Source organism: Cryptotermes secundus, unplaced genomic scaffold, assembly GCF_002891405.2.
Source record: "Cryptotermes secundus unplaced genomic scaffold, Csec_1.0 scaffold744, whole genome shotgun sequence".
Lineage (NCBI taxonomy): Eukaryota > Metazoa > Arthropoda > Insecta > Blattodea > Kalotermitidae > Cryptotermes > Cryptotermes secundus.
Genome location: NW_019718624.1, coordinates 34162 through 49836, shown reverse-complemented (window position 1 = coordinate 49836; position 15675 = coordinate 34162). Strand labels below are relative to the sequence as shown.

The 15675-nt window shown below is 38.2% G+C and overlaps 1 protein-coding gene across 1 annotated transcript in view; it reads right to left on the bottom strand.

Moving 5' to 3' along the window:
• Positions 1-5163: 5163 nt before the first annotated feature.
• Positions 5164-15675, bottom strand: part of LOC111862404 (steroidogenic acute regulatory protein-like) — a gene marked incomplete at its 5' end in the record, with an annotated part of 40041 nt that continues 29529 nt past the window's right edge. Inside the window, 2 exon segments of the mRNA XM_023847769.2 lie at positions 5164-6736; positions 12800-12975. Coding sequence (XP_023703537.1) covers positions 6529-6736; positions 12800-12975 — 384 coding nt within the window. The 3' untranslated portion in view covers positions 5164-6528.

Here is a 15675-nt window from a genome sequence, read left to right as displayed (position 1 = left end):
TACACAGTGGCAGTGTAACAGCTACGTAAGAATACACACCTGATGATGGCCATTTAGCGCCGAAACATGTAGTGTGGAGTGAGGGGGAAAGAAGAAAGAACTACAATAAAATTGTTACACTTAAGACGGTATTTATCTTATATATATTGTGCGAGTGTAACAGGATGCTCAAATATAATATTGTAAACAGTGGCTTACATGTAACATGGGCTACTACTCGTATGTTGCATGCAGGCTATATACTGTCACGCACCAATCAAGATTGTTATCATTTCAGAAGATATTATTTTTNTCACACTTCATTTAAAAAAAAAATATATTCAAAATTAGTAATACAGTGTTTTCTGCTCCTGAAATAATATTCCAAGAAAATTATTTTTTCTATAATTTCTGTCTGAAAATTGTGCTGCGGCCTATACATGCGTAAATAGGGTATTTTAAAAATAAGAATTTTATGTTAGTTCACATTCGCAAAGCTGTCATGCCTCTGTTCCTTGAAACTTGTGAACTCAATGACTGTGCATGAATGTGTACATCCAAGTCGAATATACCAACTCGTAAAAACTTCTGAATTAAATTATTGATTGTCATGACAACCAGGGTCCCAGTGCTTGCTGCTCTTTCATTACTTGTCATTACGAGTATAAATATGGACACAGTCACCTTGTCACGTGTGAACAACACTAAATATTGAACATTGGATCCCAAAGCACCAATCATCACCCCACTCACTACTTTTATATCTTTCATCCATGTCATTAACATGTTTCCTGTTTTCTACATAACCTGGGCTGCACTACCCTAACTTTGTGATGGGATTTGTTGTGAACAGTTCTAAGTTCAGACCAGAAATAACAGACTCCATACAGCAGAATCCTTTTTGGAAAGCAAACAGTCACTCAGCTAATCAGCATCTTCCATATTCCCAACAGATCAGCAGCACTCCCTATCCTGAGCCAGATGAATGCAGTCCACACTCCCCAACTCTGCATCTTTAAGACCCACTGTAATATTACACACCCTGCACCTTCAAAGTGATCTCACCCTTTCAGGTTTTGGTACCAAATTTCATGGGGCTTATTATCTCTCTCATACATAGCCTACCAATCTCATCCTCCATTTGGAAAACCCTTAATAATATTTGGTAAAAAGTACAACTCATGAACCTCTCACTATGCAATATTCTCTAGTGTTCTGTCACTTCCTCTCTCTTAGCTCCAAATATCCCTATACCCATGTTCCCAGATGTCCTCAATCTATATTCTTCTCTTAGCATGATAGAGTGAGTTCTCTTTGTGGGTTACTGTCTCATGCTGTAACCGGACTATATAGCATCTGGTTATACGATAACTGGTGAATTGGCAAGGGTTAGTTAGGATCACGACCTAATTGAGGTACTGGAGGGACTAAGCAGAACCATGAAGACCTGTCAGGGCAACTCAAGTGCCTGCCAATATCCAAAATCAGCACCCCTCACATAATAGTCTAGAACATTACCACAATATCAACCTATTTAATGACAGACCAAGTTCCATCATCATATGTGACAAGGGGTAAAATTACACTTTATATACCTTCTCCTTTGTTTTAAGACAAAGATAGGAAGACAGAAAACATCACAAAAAATAAATTCAATACAACGCCAAGCATATTATTAGCAAACAGTTTATATTTTAAAAATTAATTTATATACAATATAAATGATTATACAGAGCGCAGGAATGGAATGTAATAATTTTGAAAGCACTGCTTATAGCTAACTAAATGAAGTGAAAGAGGAGCTTTTTGCTGTTTGCTGACCTATGCAGCTGCTTCTGACAGTACACTCATAGTTATGAATGAGCATGGAGAATTGGATGATGGGGTAATAAGTCTGTAGCTCAGTTCCAATGAAGACTTATGCATCTGTTTCATGGTGAAGGCCATGGCAGAATTCCTTTCCATAACATTATCTCAAAATAGGTGAAAAATATTCAGAATACTGGCAGGGTTTGAGATCATTTTGTCAGTAGTTCACAATCAATCAGTCTGCATGCCAGAAAATGTTGGCATATTCTATACGATGACCTCAAATTTCATCCATACATATTTCAGCAACTCCAAGACACAAACAAAATAACTTTGGTGGCTTTCTGCATGCAATACACCAACATGTTGAATGCAGATCCCATGCAGATTTATAAAAATCTCCATGGAAAATGTTACAGTTTTCGGTGGCATGTGTTTGCCTCTGGAATTATTTGACTGCACAGTGATCATAACCTCAGAGCAAACCGAATATTGCCCTGAATGCTGGAACTGGATGGCGAGATCTGGTTCCAACTATACAGTTCCACCACCCACATAGCTCAAGAGCTGAACTGTTTGACAGTCATGTTTGCTGGGCACCTCATTTAACATTATGGTGGCAACGCCTGGTCATCTAGGTCTCCTGACCTGACAGCATCTGACTCCTTCCTATGGGGACACATAAAATCGAAAGTTTACATCAACAAATCTCGTGTCATCACACAGTTGAAAGAACATATCACTGACAAAATTAAAAACTGATATCGCTTCACTTCAAAGGTTCACACAGAATATCTGATAAAGACTTCAAGAATCTCTCACATGCAATGGATAACATTAAAAAATTTTATTTTTAACAATGAATGTGATCTAATAAATTGCACTACATCATTGCTTTTTCAGTGAATTTATCTTTCTTATATTCAACTGAACCCCTCCTCTAGAGCACTCTAGAAACAGTGACATCCCACAGCGACACCCTATAACATATACAAATATTAAGTTTAGAAGTTGCATACAAAAATTTTGACATGAGTAAATATAACCTATAAAAATGAACACACATATAAAATACATTGAAGTACACGTAAATGCACTAAACTTTATTATTACACCATAAGATTTAACAAAGGCAATCAATCTGGTAGAAATATTGATTTTTCCAACTTTCAATAATTTACAAGTAAAGCCTGTGTTCATACCAACAGTATTATCAGGAATCCCTTTACTAAATGGCTTGATAATTAAGCCTACTCTCTGCTATGGATCTCACTGCTACAGTAAGTTTGCTGTTATATCATAGTGACTCAGACAACAGTTTCCTTGCTCTCGCTTAAATGTCGTGCAAGTTTCAAACTGAACATAAAGGACAAAATTTGGATTCCATATGGAGATACCAGTGCCTCCTTAGTATACATACACTCTGCCATCTGATGGCTGCATTTCATGTGTTCTTCACAACTGAATTAGAGATCTATGGAACCCCAAACCTACTCAGTAGCAAAAACCATGCTAGAACAGTTTCCCAGATTTAATTACAGAACTACATGGCGAATAAACCCATCTATGTATACATATACTTCACGTCCAGAGCTACTTATGCAGCAAATGAACAAAACTACAAGGCAAACCAATAACACTTGCCAGTATCCTGCTGAAAGCTGTCTGATGGACATAAGCATGTACAAAAAGAGAGCCCCAAATTGAATAAAATAAGCTACAAAATATATCCACAACTAATTAAATGAGCCACACTATGAATAATGAACACTGCTTACAGAACAAAAGACTTCATGAGGCAAAAATCTGAGATACAAATCTGACAAATCTGGAACATCTATGGGCAATCATGTATATGTGGCAATGTCTGCAGACAAAATAAATCAAAAGCTGGAGTGTGAATTCTGGATAGAGGTTCAGACAATGTGGTCCATAATACAAAAACAATATACCTGGAAATTGGCAAATACCATTTTGACCCCCACTCTCTCTAATTCACCATATATAATCACTCTCAGGTCAACTGACACAATCTTTAACAGTATAATTAAAAAAATAAAAAATCTGCCATCATGAGAACAGGCTATCCAGAAGCAACAAAGCCAACTGAAATTCATTCTGAACAGTAAAAAAAAGTGGTATAGCCCATGGAATTTCGTAATGCTATCCAAAACTATATTTCTACCTTCTACACAATGCAATGAAGAGAACAAAATCTATGTTAACAGAGAAAAGAAAATTTGGCCTTGTGCTTAATTAAGTGCAACACCATGAACATGGATGGGGGAGTGAAGATACAGTTAAAATATTCTCAACGTCAGCAACAGATCAAGATAAGTGGGTCCCTTCACATTTCAATTGCCTTACTCCTGGTACATACTGACCTGGAGATTATGTGGGCCCCACATCCAGTCTGCACACCACGGTAAAGGGAAAAATCCTTACTGATCTATCCTGGCTCACGAGTTTGAAGCATTCTAAGAATTATTTTGTATCACCTACAATATATATTGAATAAAAGACTTTTCCTTTGTTATACTTTTCTGTATACAATTCTTATTCTATTTACTTGTTCTACGTACATTTTAAAGCTTAAATGATGTGTTTCCAGAGATTGCAATTAAGGTGAAATTATGCCAGTTATAGGCTCTGTTTCTTTTTCTGAGTCTTCACTTCTTCATGTTACGCAGCACAAACACTTGAAAGTGTACAATGCAGCTCACACTACTACTCAAGAATTCACCATTAACTGACAGCACTTAGAGGAACCAGGTATTACTGACTTCACAGTGTATATTCCAAAGTCCAGAGCAGTTTTTATGTATTTACAGTGCTTCACTGATTTCCACATTATGTAAAATCATTTAAATCTTTTTAAATTACAAATGCATACATATCACAATAATGTCACTGATCTCCGTAAATTATCACATTATTAGATTGCATTGTTGCGTGTGTGCGCACGCACATATATACACACTTACAAATATACAATTTGCTACACATGTACACAGACACAGACAGACACACACAATTTCGCATAGTGGGGGGTGGAGTCCAGTTGGGTCCACTTGGCATGGCGGCCACTGAATGGCCTATTGTACCTGCCCCGGGTGATCATGATGGAGAATTTGGTGGAATGAAGATTGGCTGGGGAAACCCAAGTTCTCCCCAGCGCCACTTTGTCCACGACCAGACCTGGGCTGCTGCAGTGAGAAGCCAGCGACTAACCGCTTGAGCTATGGCACGACCTTCACACACACACACACACACACACAAACACATATACCCACATATATAGGCAATAACCTGTTTGCGGCAAGTCTGTTTCACAGCACACTGTAGCAAGCATAATTTGACTTCTATATCTCACTCTTAAACAGTAGGGGAAAGGGACATAAAAATCACATACAAATCATGACTTGTACTTTCAACATTTTTTTACAACTGGGTACTTCGCTGAAATGTATCATAGTAGTAAATCCCTACTGGTCCAGTGAAGAAAAGACTCTAAACTTGTCTCCTATTACCTCGAATACAGAAAAGCGAGGAGCAATAATACATTCTAAAATATAGACAAGAAACTAATGTAAGTATGCTTAAAGTCCAAAGTCTTAGGTAAGAACCACACAATTCTCCTTGTGTACTCAGCATGAGGAACCTTAGCAGTTGAGAAAATATTCAACAAAAGAATAATTTACCAAAACAAAATGTGTCAATATATTACAATCAATGTCAAAACCATTTACATACAAATTAATTAAATTGGGAAACAGTAAAATTTATTTCATGCTTAGTGATATGAATAACATGCCAAAAATATAAGATATATGGTAATGACTGTTACCCATCATGCAACAGTACTAGTAAACCTGGAAAACTGAGTACAGATTTTGCAGTAAAATTTTGCCTGCTGCAATGGAAATAAAAAAAAGACAATGTAATAAGATGTTTGCTATTATCACATTCTGCAATGATAAATATGAACTGCTGGAAACTAATGAGGACGTGTGGCAGAGGGATATTTCTAATTGTGTTGGCAGTCTATAAATTGTATCCAGGCCAATCTGCAAGAACAAGGCAACTGTATGCTGTCTTTAAATCAGCAACTTGGAAAACACATACTCTCTTCAGTTTGCAACAGCCTAGTATTCCACCTTACAAAATGCATCTTTCAGTCACATTACATATAATTACTGATCAAGCATCATACTGCTGCAGAAGCATATGTGTATGGTCCAAACGACTGAGTGCTGCATTTCTTTAACATTAACTCCATTACTCCCAAGTTAAAATATGGCCAATAGCCATGTAGAAGCAGGAGATCCTATTCCCAGACAATAATGAGTTCATTCAAAATTTAAAAGACAAATTAATGCCACAGTAACCAAAAATTTAAAATCCCTGTTCCTAAACTGTATATGCTAAAACATGATTCAGTGCTGACATGGAAAACATGGCAGTGTTGCAATTTCAGACTCAAGGAAGACATTCAGCCATGGGCTTATAGACAAAAGGCAAAGATAATGTACGGTTGTCACCTTAGAGCAGCCACACTCAAACTTACTTCATAAACTCTGGTACACTTAATCAAAGCACCTTTATATTCAACAAAAAAAAGTAGGGATATATTCAGTAACACATTCAAATAAATAAGAATGAATACATAACCCTTAATAATAAAGGTCAATACTGTTTATTTCCTGCAAATCCAGTAAGGCCATCAATTGCAAATACAAACTATTTGCATTGCCTCTGCTGTTTCAGTTTCTCTGTATACTCTCTCATGTATCTTAGGTGATCCAGCATAGTTGTGGTGAGTGCTGATTCAACAACAGAGTGTGGCAACCATCCTTTCAAGTCGACATTCAGAAGCCACTGGAAAATACATCGGTTTTCATCACCTGCAATGGGTCGCATCACCCAGCATGTAGGACCATTGTCTCCCCTGCCATGAACACACAATGTACATATAAGGATCCTCTGCTACAAATTTCAACTCTGAGCTGTTGCCAAAACGTCTGTACAGCAGAACTGTCATGTAGTCTAACAAACCACGCTGTTATAGAACCTAAATATTCATCACCCTCGCCACAGAAGTCAACAATAGGGCCCCAACCTCATAATCACTTTCCCTAATACCCATTTTTATATCACCTTCCCAGTTAATTCATGTTCCCTTAATGATCTTTTTCCACAATGTTTTCAAGCCCAAATTCTGTATGTATTTCTGTGTGCATGGATGTTATATGTTCTACCAGTCTCAACTTTGTTAACTGATGGAACACTGCAGCTTGACACTCCATGACTTGGACAGCAACATAAATGTACAGTACTGCTATTATGATTAACATTTTGGCTTACTTCCTTCCTTAAAGAAAAAAGCAAGCTTTGAATCACTATCCTGTTTGTGTGTGTAACCCATTTAAATTTTTTAACCATCTGACAGATTTTCACAAAATCTGGTATGGACTTTATGTCCTCAAAGACCACTTCAATGTGATACTCTATAATTTACTATAAGCTGTAGTAAGAATACTGTCTCCCCTTCCATCTTAGGTGCATCACTTTAACCTTTAATGTCCAAAGTGCCCCAATTGGGCCAGTGATGAATATGGTCATTGTGGTCAAAGTACCCCGATTTGGCCAGTTGGGCATTTAAACTCCACTGCTGGAAATGTTACAATTAACAATGCCAACCAACAAAAAATTAAAATATACATGGGAACAATTAGAAAGAAAAATTAAACTAAAAATGCTACAAAATAGAGGAAATGTCTTTAGGAGAAATAGTGGTTTTACTAAGAGGACATAAAAATCTATACAGGGTGTCCCAGGAGGAATGTGCCAAACTTCGGGAGGGTGTTCCTTATGTTAAAGTATGCCGATATAACCCAAAACACCTATGTCCAAAGTTGAACGGTTACGGAGATAATGGCCCAAGAAATGTCAAACTTTGACCGGGGTTACACACTTGTTGATTACAAAATACATATTAAAACTGGCAGGAATATGTGGATTCTGTAATGTTAATAATGTACGTAACATCAAACCAACTTGTGAGTGACGGAAAGCCATAAAATTGAAGTACAAAATACTCGCTCGCCATGTCATAATTGTCCTTAGGTTTCCAAGCAGTATACATAACACATGACTGGCGAGCGATGACGTAACGTGCTGACTGCGCGTTCTGGTATGAGCCAACTACATAAGCACGGCTAGGGAGTATCATCGCACTCAAGGACAAACATAGATAAGGGCTCTCAGCTGAGAGGTACAGCGAGGTACAGTGCTTGGACCTGCCAGAAGACCACACTTTTCTTGGGCCATTATCTCCGTAACCGTTCAACTTTGGACATAGGTGTTTTGGGTTATATCGGCATACTTTAACATAAGGAACACCCTCCCGAAGTTTGGCACATTCCTCCTGGGACACCCTGTATATGCTATTTGCAGCAATGGAACACCTGGCTGGAGGCCTAACTCTCAGTCCACTGCTTATACTAAAGGTGAAATATTCTCTAACATGCCTCGTTAAGCACATGGATATCAACAGTGTTTATAATGGAAAAACAATTAACTTCATTCCCAGAAAGGCTATACAATTGCTAAAGGCTATAATGCATTATACAAACAAAATGTGGTGGAGTGGCGAAGAAAACGGAAATGGAGTAGCAATAATCCTAGTCAAAAAAAAGAAGTGTGAACAGAATACTTGTACCCAACAGTATAACGATAAGAACTTCAGTTTTTATCAGAGAAACAGACAGATGTTCTTCAAATACATAGTACACTTCAAGCAGAATGTGATAAGGACATGAAAAACAAGTTCAAAGTAATAAGATCTAAAACTTTGTGATGATGGTAGATTAACACAACTATTGTGTTTCTAGACATCATCTATCCTCCTGTTTTTATTTAAGACACAACGTTTCGGAGACTGGATTCTGTCTACGTCTTCAGGTGGAATGTACACAGCTGCGCCAAATCAGTAGAGCTAGTCCCTATCTCTGGCCACCTGCACCAACACAAAATACGGTATACAAACAAAGTACAGCATAAACAATCTGCAAGAGCTGAGACAAACATCAAAAACATTAAAAAAAATTCACACATATGAACCCTAGCACCGGAGTACTATCAGAATAGACATCATCACTAGTGAGATAAATTCCATGTATGGTACCAACACAATTGTCTCACTTAATCTATCCAGGCCGGAGATGTAGCTTCTGCTGTGACAATGGGAGTCCAGATGAGAGAGATATCCAAGCTGGGTTGGCTGATCAGATCTACCAGAGGCATGTGGGTAGATTACTCGTATTTCCTGTATACGAGGGGGGACCCAAAAATAACAGGAAACGACCTGTTGCGCGCGCATGCTTTGTAGTTACGAGTTGTGCTGCTAGGTGGTGTTAGCTGGGGGTCTCCCGCGACTGTTAGTGAGCTGGCGTCAGTCTGAGTTAAGTGGTTTGTCTGTGGTGCTCTGTTGTGTGCGTTCCTGTTTCAACCCTTTGGTGATTAGTGAGATGGCCGACCAGAAGGAACAAAGAGTGTGCATGAAATTGATGAAGATCGTCGAAAGACCATTGACCAACTTTCTGAGGAAACGAACATCTCATGGAGCACGGTCCAGCGAATTTTAACCGAAGGTTTGCACATGAGACGGGTGTCTGCAAAATTTGTTCCTCACTTGCTCGGAGATGACCAAAGAGAAAACCGCGTGAATGTTTGCCGCGACTTGAAGAGTGAAGTGCAGTTTTCCCTAACAGAAAGCAAAATTTCACGCACACTCTTTGTTCCTTCTGGTCGGCCATCTCACTAATCGCCAAAGGGTTGAAACAGGAACGCACACAACAGAGCACCACAGACAAACCACTTAACTCAGACTGACGCCAGCTCACTAACAGTCGTGGGAGACCCCCAGCTAACACCACCTAGCAGCACAACTCATAACTACAAAGCATGCGTGCGCAACAGGTCGTTTCCGGTTATTTTTGGGTCACCTTTCGTATGGTGTATGATTCAATCTGTAAGACCTTCGCTTCTTTTCAACATATTCTGGGGCCTTCTTTATATGCATGTTGAGTTCATTTTAATTTTTTTTAACAGACTTTGTGTCAGGTTACATCTGTGCTACTTAATGCATACTTCTAAAGGTCTGCTTCTTTCACCAATGTAACATCTGCCACAATCACATGAAACACTGTAGGTACACTGCTTCATCTGCTGGGCATCAAGTGATTGCAGAAGGAAGAGTCAGTAAATAGGTCACAAATGAAATGTAAAACATGTGACATTTGAATCTGGGAAAAACATTTATTTTTCAACATACCTTCCATCAACACTGATACACTTGTCCCACTGTTTTACCAGTGCATTGAAACCCACAGCACAAAAGTCTCTTGACTGTCATGTCAGTCACTTCTGCAACTCCACTTCAACCTCTTCATCATCAGCGAAATATTTGCCACATTGGTCGACCCAGATATGAACTGCTTTATGCGACACACACTTCCCATCATAAACAGCAAACATTTCTTTATGAATACCTTTTGCATTTAGTCCTTCTACCAAAAAGAAATGCACAATAGAAATCTGATCTTCAGTAGTACACCCTAAAGCATGGTGGCCATTTTGACTACTGAAACCAGCCTCTGAACATGTGCATCTGCATCTGCTACCTAGACTGTCATGAAGCTGGACTGTGCTGCTACCTAGTGATACATACACAAAACCTATTACATCCATTGTAGCTGTTTCACTTCCATCTGTGACATATTTACTGACTCTCCCTTGCATATATGTGTGTATGTACCTGCACTCATGTATATACATACATACGTAATTACATTACATGGATTCAAAGTCAGTGCCAATGACCACAGGACATGAAATAAGCCATAAAAAACACAAAACATATACCACTGTCAATAAGTTCGTGGAATGGCCGCAAAGCGTCATACAGGAATTTACTGCCAATATGTTTCAGCAATGTTTTCGACAGCTATATCAACGTCGGCAGACTTGCATAGCAGCCAGTGGCAACTATTTTTAGGGCCAATGTGGATCTGCAAGTGTATGTGCATACCTTGTAATAAGATGCGATAAAACCACATTCCACAAACTTAATGACTCTACCACGCATGAACAGTATAAGTAAACCAAAAATACAAAAATAAAAAATACACAGAAGTTTCACATAAGACACTGAAATTCTTCAAATAGAGCCACATATATAAGTGTCCACTTATGTTGAGTCATTTTTAGTAGGAATTCAGTAGCAGAGTAAAATGAGTGTGTATTTATGTACCTTTCTAGTGCTACTTTAAATTTTGCCTTTTGATTTATAAGGGGGCACGAGGCAGCATGGTTGGGTGAGACACTATGCTACAAGCTGGAAAGTTGTGGGTTTGATTCTTGATGTCACTGGATTTTTCAATTGACCTAATCCTTCCAGCCACAATATGGTCCTAGGTTTACTCAAGTCTCTAACAGAAATGAGTACCAGGAACCTTCTTAGGGGTAAAGGGAGGCTGGTGTGTAAGGCTGACAACCTTGCCTCCATCTGTGAGTTGATTTGATGTCTCACAACCCTATGGGCCTCCATGGCGTGTTACAGGGACAGCTTTACTTTACTTTACTTTTGATTTATAAGATTTTGAGATTAGACAGTAGGTTGCTGAAAATGTTGTTGCCAGCATAGTATGCGCCTTTCTGAAAACATGAGAGGTACGTATCTCACAGCTTCAGAAATATGGAAGCTTGTATCATGAGGCGTTTGATTTGAATCTCAACAGAACACTGGCCATCCTGACTGAGGTCTTTCATGGTTTTCCTCAGTCCATCCAAGCAAATTCTTGGGGTAGTACCAAAACAGGCCCATGATTGTTTCTTTCCAAATCCTTTCCCATTCATCATTTATCAATTAACCTATCATCTCATACAAAAAGTTTCAATAGTGTCTGCATCATTAAACAGCCAACTGAGGTTGGTGCAAAGGCACTGCACATACTTTCTTATGTCACAATATATATATATATATATGACTGGTCTTGAGGACATTACCTTGAAAATGAAATTGAACATCATTCTGTATACCTCTGTGGTCACTACTGTTATGTTCCTGAAGATACCACCTGTGCAGTCTTATTTACAGAGATGGTCTCTATAAATTACTCAAATGTAATTAAAATCAATACGGATGTCTTCAAGAACGCAGCCACTTCATCTGTTGTGGCCCACCTGAACTGCTCCTATTTTTGGAGATAGAATGTTCATATTCACCAGGTTCCAAGTTATGACAGATAACTCTTAATTCTGAATATGAGTAGAATTTTTCCAACCTCATATTTAATGGCTCTAAGCACACAGAGATGAAAGACCTCCAATCCACATTTCCTGCATGGAGAGTTGTCTGAGAGGCCCACAACATGTAGGTGCCACCTTAGTGTATAGTAGACTGTCAGCAATACTGTTATCAGCCTACGCTGTTTCCAGTCAAGGCCAGTTGGTTCACAGACAGACCATAGTGTCATGTACAAGTTTACTGACATTTCAGCTAAATATACCACCTACACCTTCAGGATCAAATAATAACCCAAGCAATTAGTATGCAGCAAGTGCTGGGGATCTGACTGAACTTAAATTACATTCCTGTTAGAAAATCAAAAGAAAAATTGCAAAAGATAACCATTCTGGGAAATGAACATACCAACTTGAGAAAGATAATGATCAACTATTTAATGTAATTTCAAATTATTTTCCACTCAGGTATTATGTGATAAGCATTAGGAAAGAGGTTTGATCCTAGCAAATGGGCAGTGAAAACAGCAACAACGATGGTGATCATAAATTGGAGGTTTCATTATTTACTGAATTTCATTCCATAAATAAAATTTGGAAGTAATTTTCTTAAGTTCATCTTTCATTTTCAAAGACAGATTTCAAACACTTCTTTCTGTTTCTTCAATATCAGATATCACTTTATGATGCTATGGACACAACATACCTGACATACTGTTTGACTGGAGGCACATTAGGATGTTTTATTGAAATTCCTGCTGATATGTAACACTGGTCTCTCATTTCCCAATGCCGCAAGATCACAAAATCCCTGCTGGATACAATACCACCACCTGCCTCCTTTGCAACTTGGTAGTTGATATCAGTATGTGCATCTATTACCTGATAAACACAAATTTCCAGTTTACAATATGAGCATAGGGTTTGTGTAGTGAGCATGAAATGCAATTATTTTGGTCAACAGGTCATTTAAGAATTACCATATGTGGAGAAATGACACAACAGAAGAGAAAATAGAAGGTGAAATGGTTAATATTTAGAAATTACCAATGGAACTTCGCTTGTGTTACTTCTTCTGGATGAAGCCACCATACTGCAGTGGGCTTGACTGCGAACATTCAAAGATCTTTGCTGTCTTGATCAGAGTTTAAAAAAAGGTATAATTCAATAGTTCCACATGTCAGTTCCCAGCACGGCTTTGTTCAACCAAGCCTTGAATCTAGATATGACAAGCAGTAAGTCTAGCACTCAAAGCAGGTAACAGGTAAGCCATTCTACCTGGTCTCAGAGGGTTACTGAAGTGGCTAGACATAAAAGACTGTCTTGGAAAAGTGAATAAGGTCATTCCTTCTATGATGCGAGCCTTTCGCTGCAGCTATGTCAGATCCATTATAAGCACAACACAATTTTTTTAAGTAAGGAGGCATGAAACTACATGTATTAGGTATTTCTTTACCTCAAAAATTTTTTGGAGCTTCTCATGAAACATGACTACACAAATATTAATATTATTAAAATGCAATTTTCCCTGAAACACCTTTCAGTTTGATATATACTTACTAATTCATTCACATTATCATACAAAACTGCTATGCCTACTTAGCCAATGTAGATCACATTTGTATTTTGGTCATATACTTTTGGCTATGTTTTCTGTATTATCTGCCTCCACAGATGAAGGCAATGGCATGGGGGGGGGCAAACCTGGTATCTTCCCCTTTCCTCAGACTTTTTAAATGAAAATCAAACTAAAAAAAAATAAGGAAATATGGCAAAATTAATGATAACAAGAATTGAAAGTATTTTAATAAAAATTATTCTTCAATCCTGAATATTCTTGGATAAGGAGTAAAAATAGTCTTAAACAGCTTAAACATATGTTTGCATGAGCATGCATGCTCATGCACAAACATCCACAGAAAATAGAAAATATAATGGTGGCACCCATTTTCATCAAGCAGAATCCTTCATGAGAAACTGACAGATACTCAGCTGCTCAAGAAATTCCCCATACTTTAGTGATCCTGAAGATTCATTACCATGTTCTCAAGAGCCCATCACTTTCCCTGCCTCCACACCCTATTTCATTATGCTCCAGACTTGCTCTTGAATAATGTTGGAGAAAAATGAGTACAGAGTTGAAAAATAACTGTCTTCAGAAATTCCACAGTTATGAAAAATATCACTGTCACATGTTTACCTTGTACATCCCTCTACATACAAAATAAAAAAAAAAATCGTAAGAGCGGGTTAAAGCCCTGGTATTATGCAATTTCAGGTTCTCATAGTAACAAACCATCAGGCATTAACATACGCCACAGATATAAGTTATGTAGTATAATACAGACAAGCAAGCAGTTTTTTTTTCCACTTCATTCATCCTGGTCCATAACACCAGTATTAGTATAAAAGATTATTAATGCCGTCCAGTGTGATTGACAAATCATCAATCATACTGGACGGCATTAATAATCTTCTATACAAGTAGTCTTTGTTTCAATGTGTCACATGTATTCTGTGCATATTGACAATATTTTGATATGCATATGGTGCAGTGTGGTTAATATTGTGACATGTTGCGCAACGGAGGACTCCTACCTCCCCAGCGCCATGTGGCGGTAACATAGTGCTCTCGTTAGTACGGTAATAGGCTCGTCATCACCCTGCCACACTCCCCACGGTGACGTAACGCGCAATGCGTGGTGACGTGCCAAGCGGAGCTGAAGTGAGCAGAGTCCCAGTGCACTGGTCGCTATGCAACGCGGATAAACAGTGGTTGCGATAGATGACGGTAGCAACAGTGATGCCTACCACATGGTTGTTTTCTCGTTGCCCTGCTGAGGGTTTATAAGGGAGCTACACAGCTGCCGACGACAGTTCTCAGTTCTCAAGTTACGAGTTACAGATGCGTGTGCGAGAATCAGTGATAGTTCGTGATAACCGAGTGTATTTGGAGTGTGCAACTCAGAGAGATTTGTATAGCTCCCGCGTTATTAATACGTGAAGACTCCTAAAGATAGTGTGAAGAGATTTGGTTGTAGGGTTTGTAAAGTGTGGAAACCCGTAACATTGTTATAATTAATTGTAGCCGTGATTTGTACGTTGTTAAATAAACCAATTAACGATCTCTACGGCATATTCAGTAATGAAACATGTCACAATATTTAACATGGAATGTAACTTAATGAAGATTTGGAAAGTTTCTTTCCTTTCCAAAATCTGTATACAGAAGAGTTCCATATAGACAATTCAGTAAAATCATGCCAAGAGCTCTAATCTGGAATCAAGAGGACACTTAATGGGTCTACAAAGATAATATAATGGCAATATACCTATACCACTACTTGAATTATCCCCTGAGCATAAATTTGCTGTAATAACGCAAGTGTGGAAATAATTACAGATGCACACTTTCTTGACATTTCCTTTATTAGTAGTGTAATGCCTATAAGTTGTTTTTGAATAGCAATGATGTTGTAGCCTAAATATGAGTGAATCACATCCTTTATCATAACAAACCTCTAAAATTTACTATTTCTTATATATAATTTCATTCACAGTTACAATTCTACTTCCCCTAAT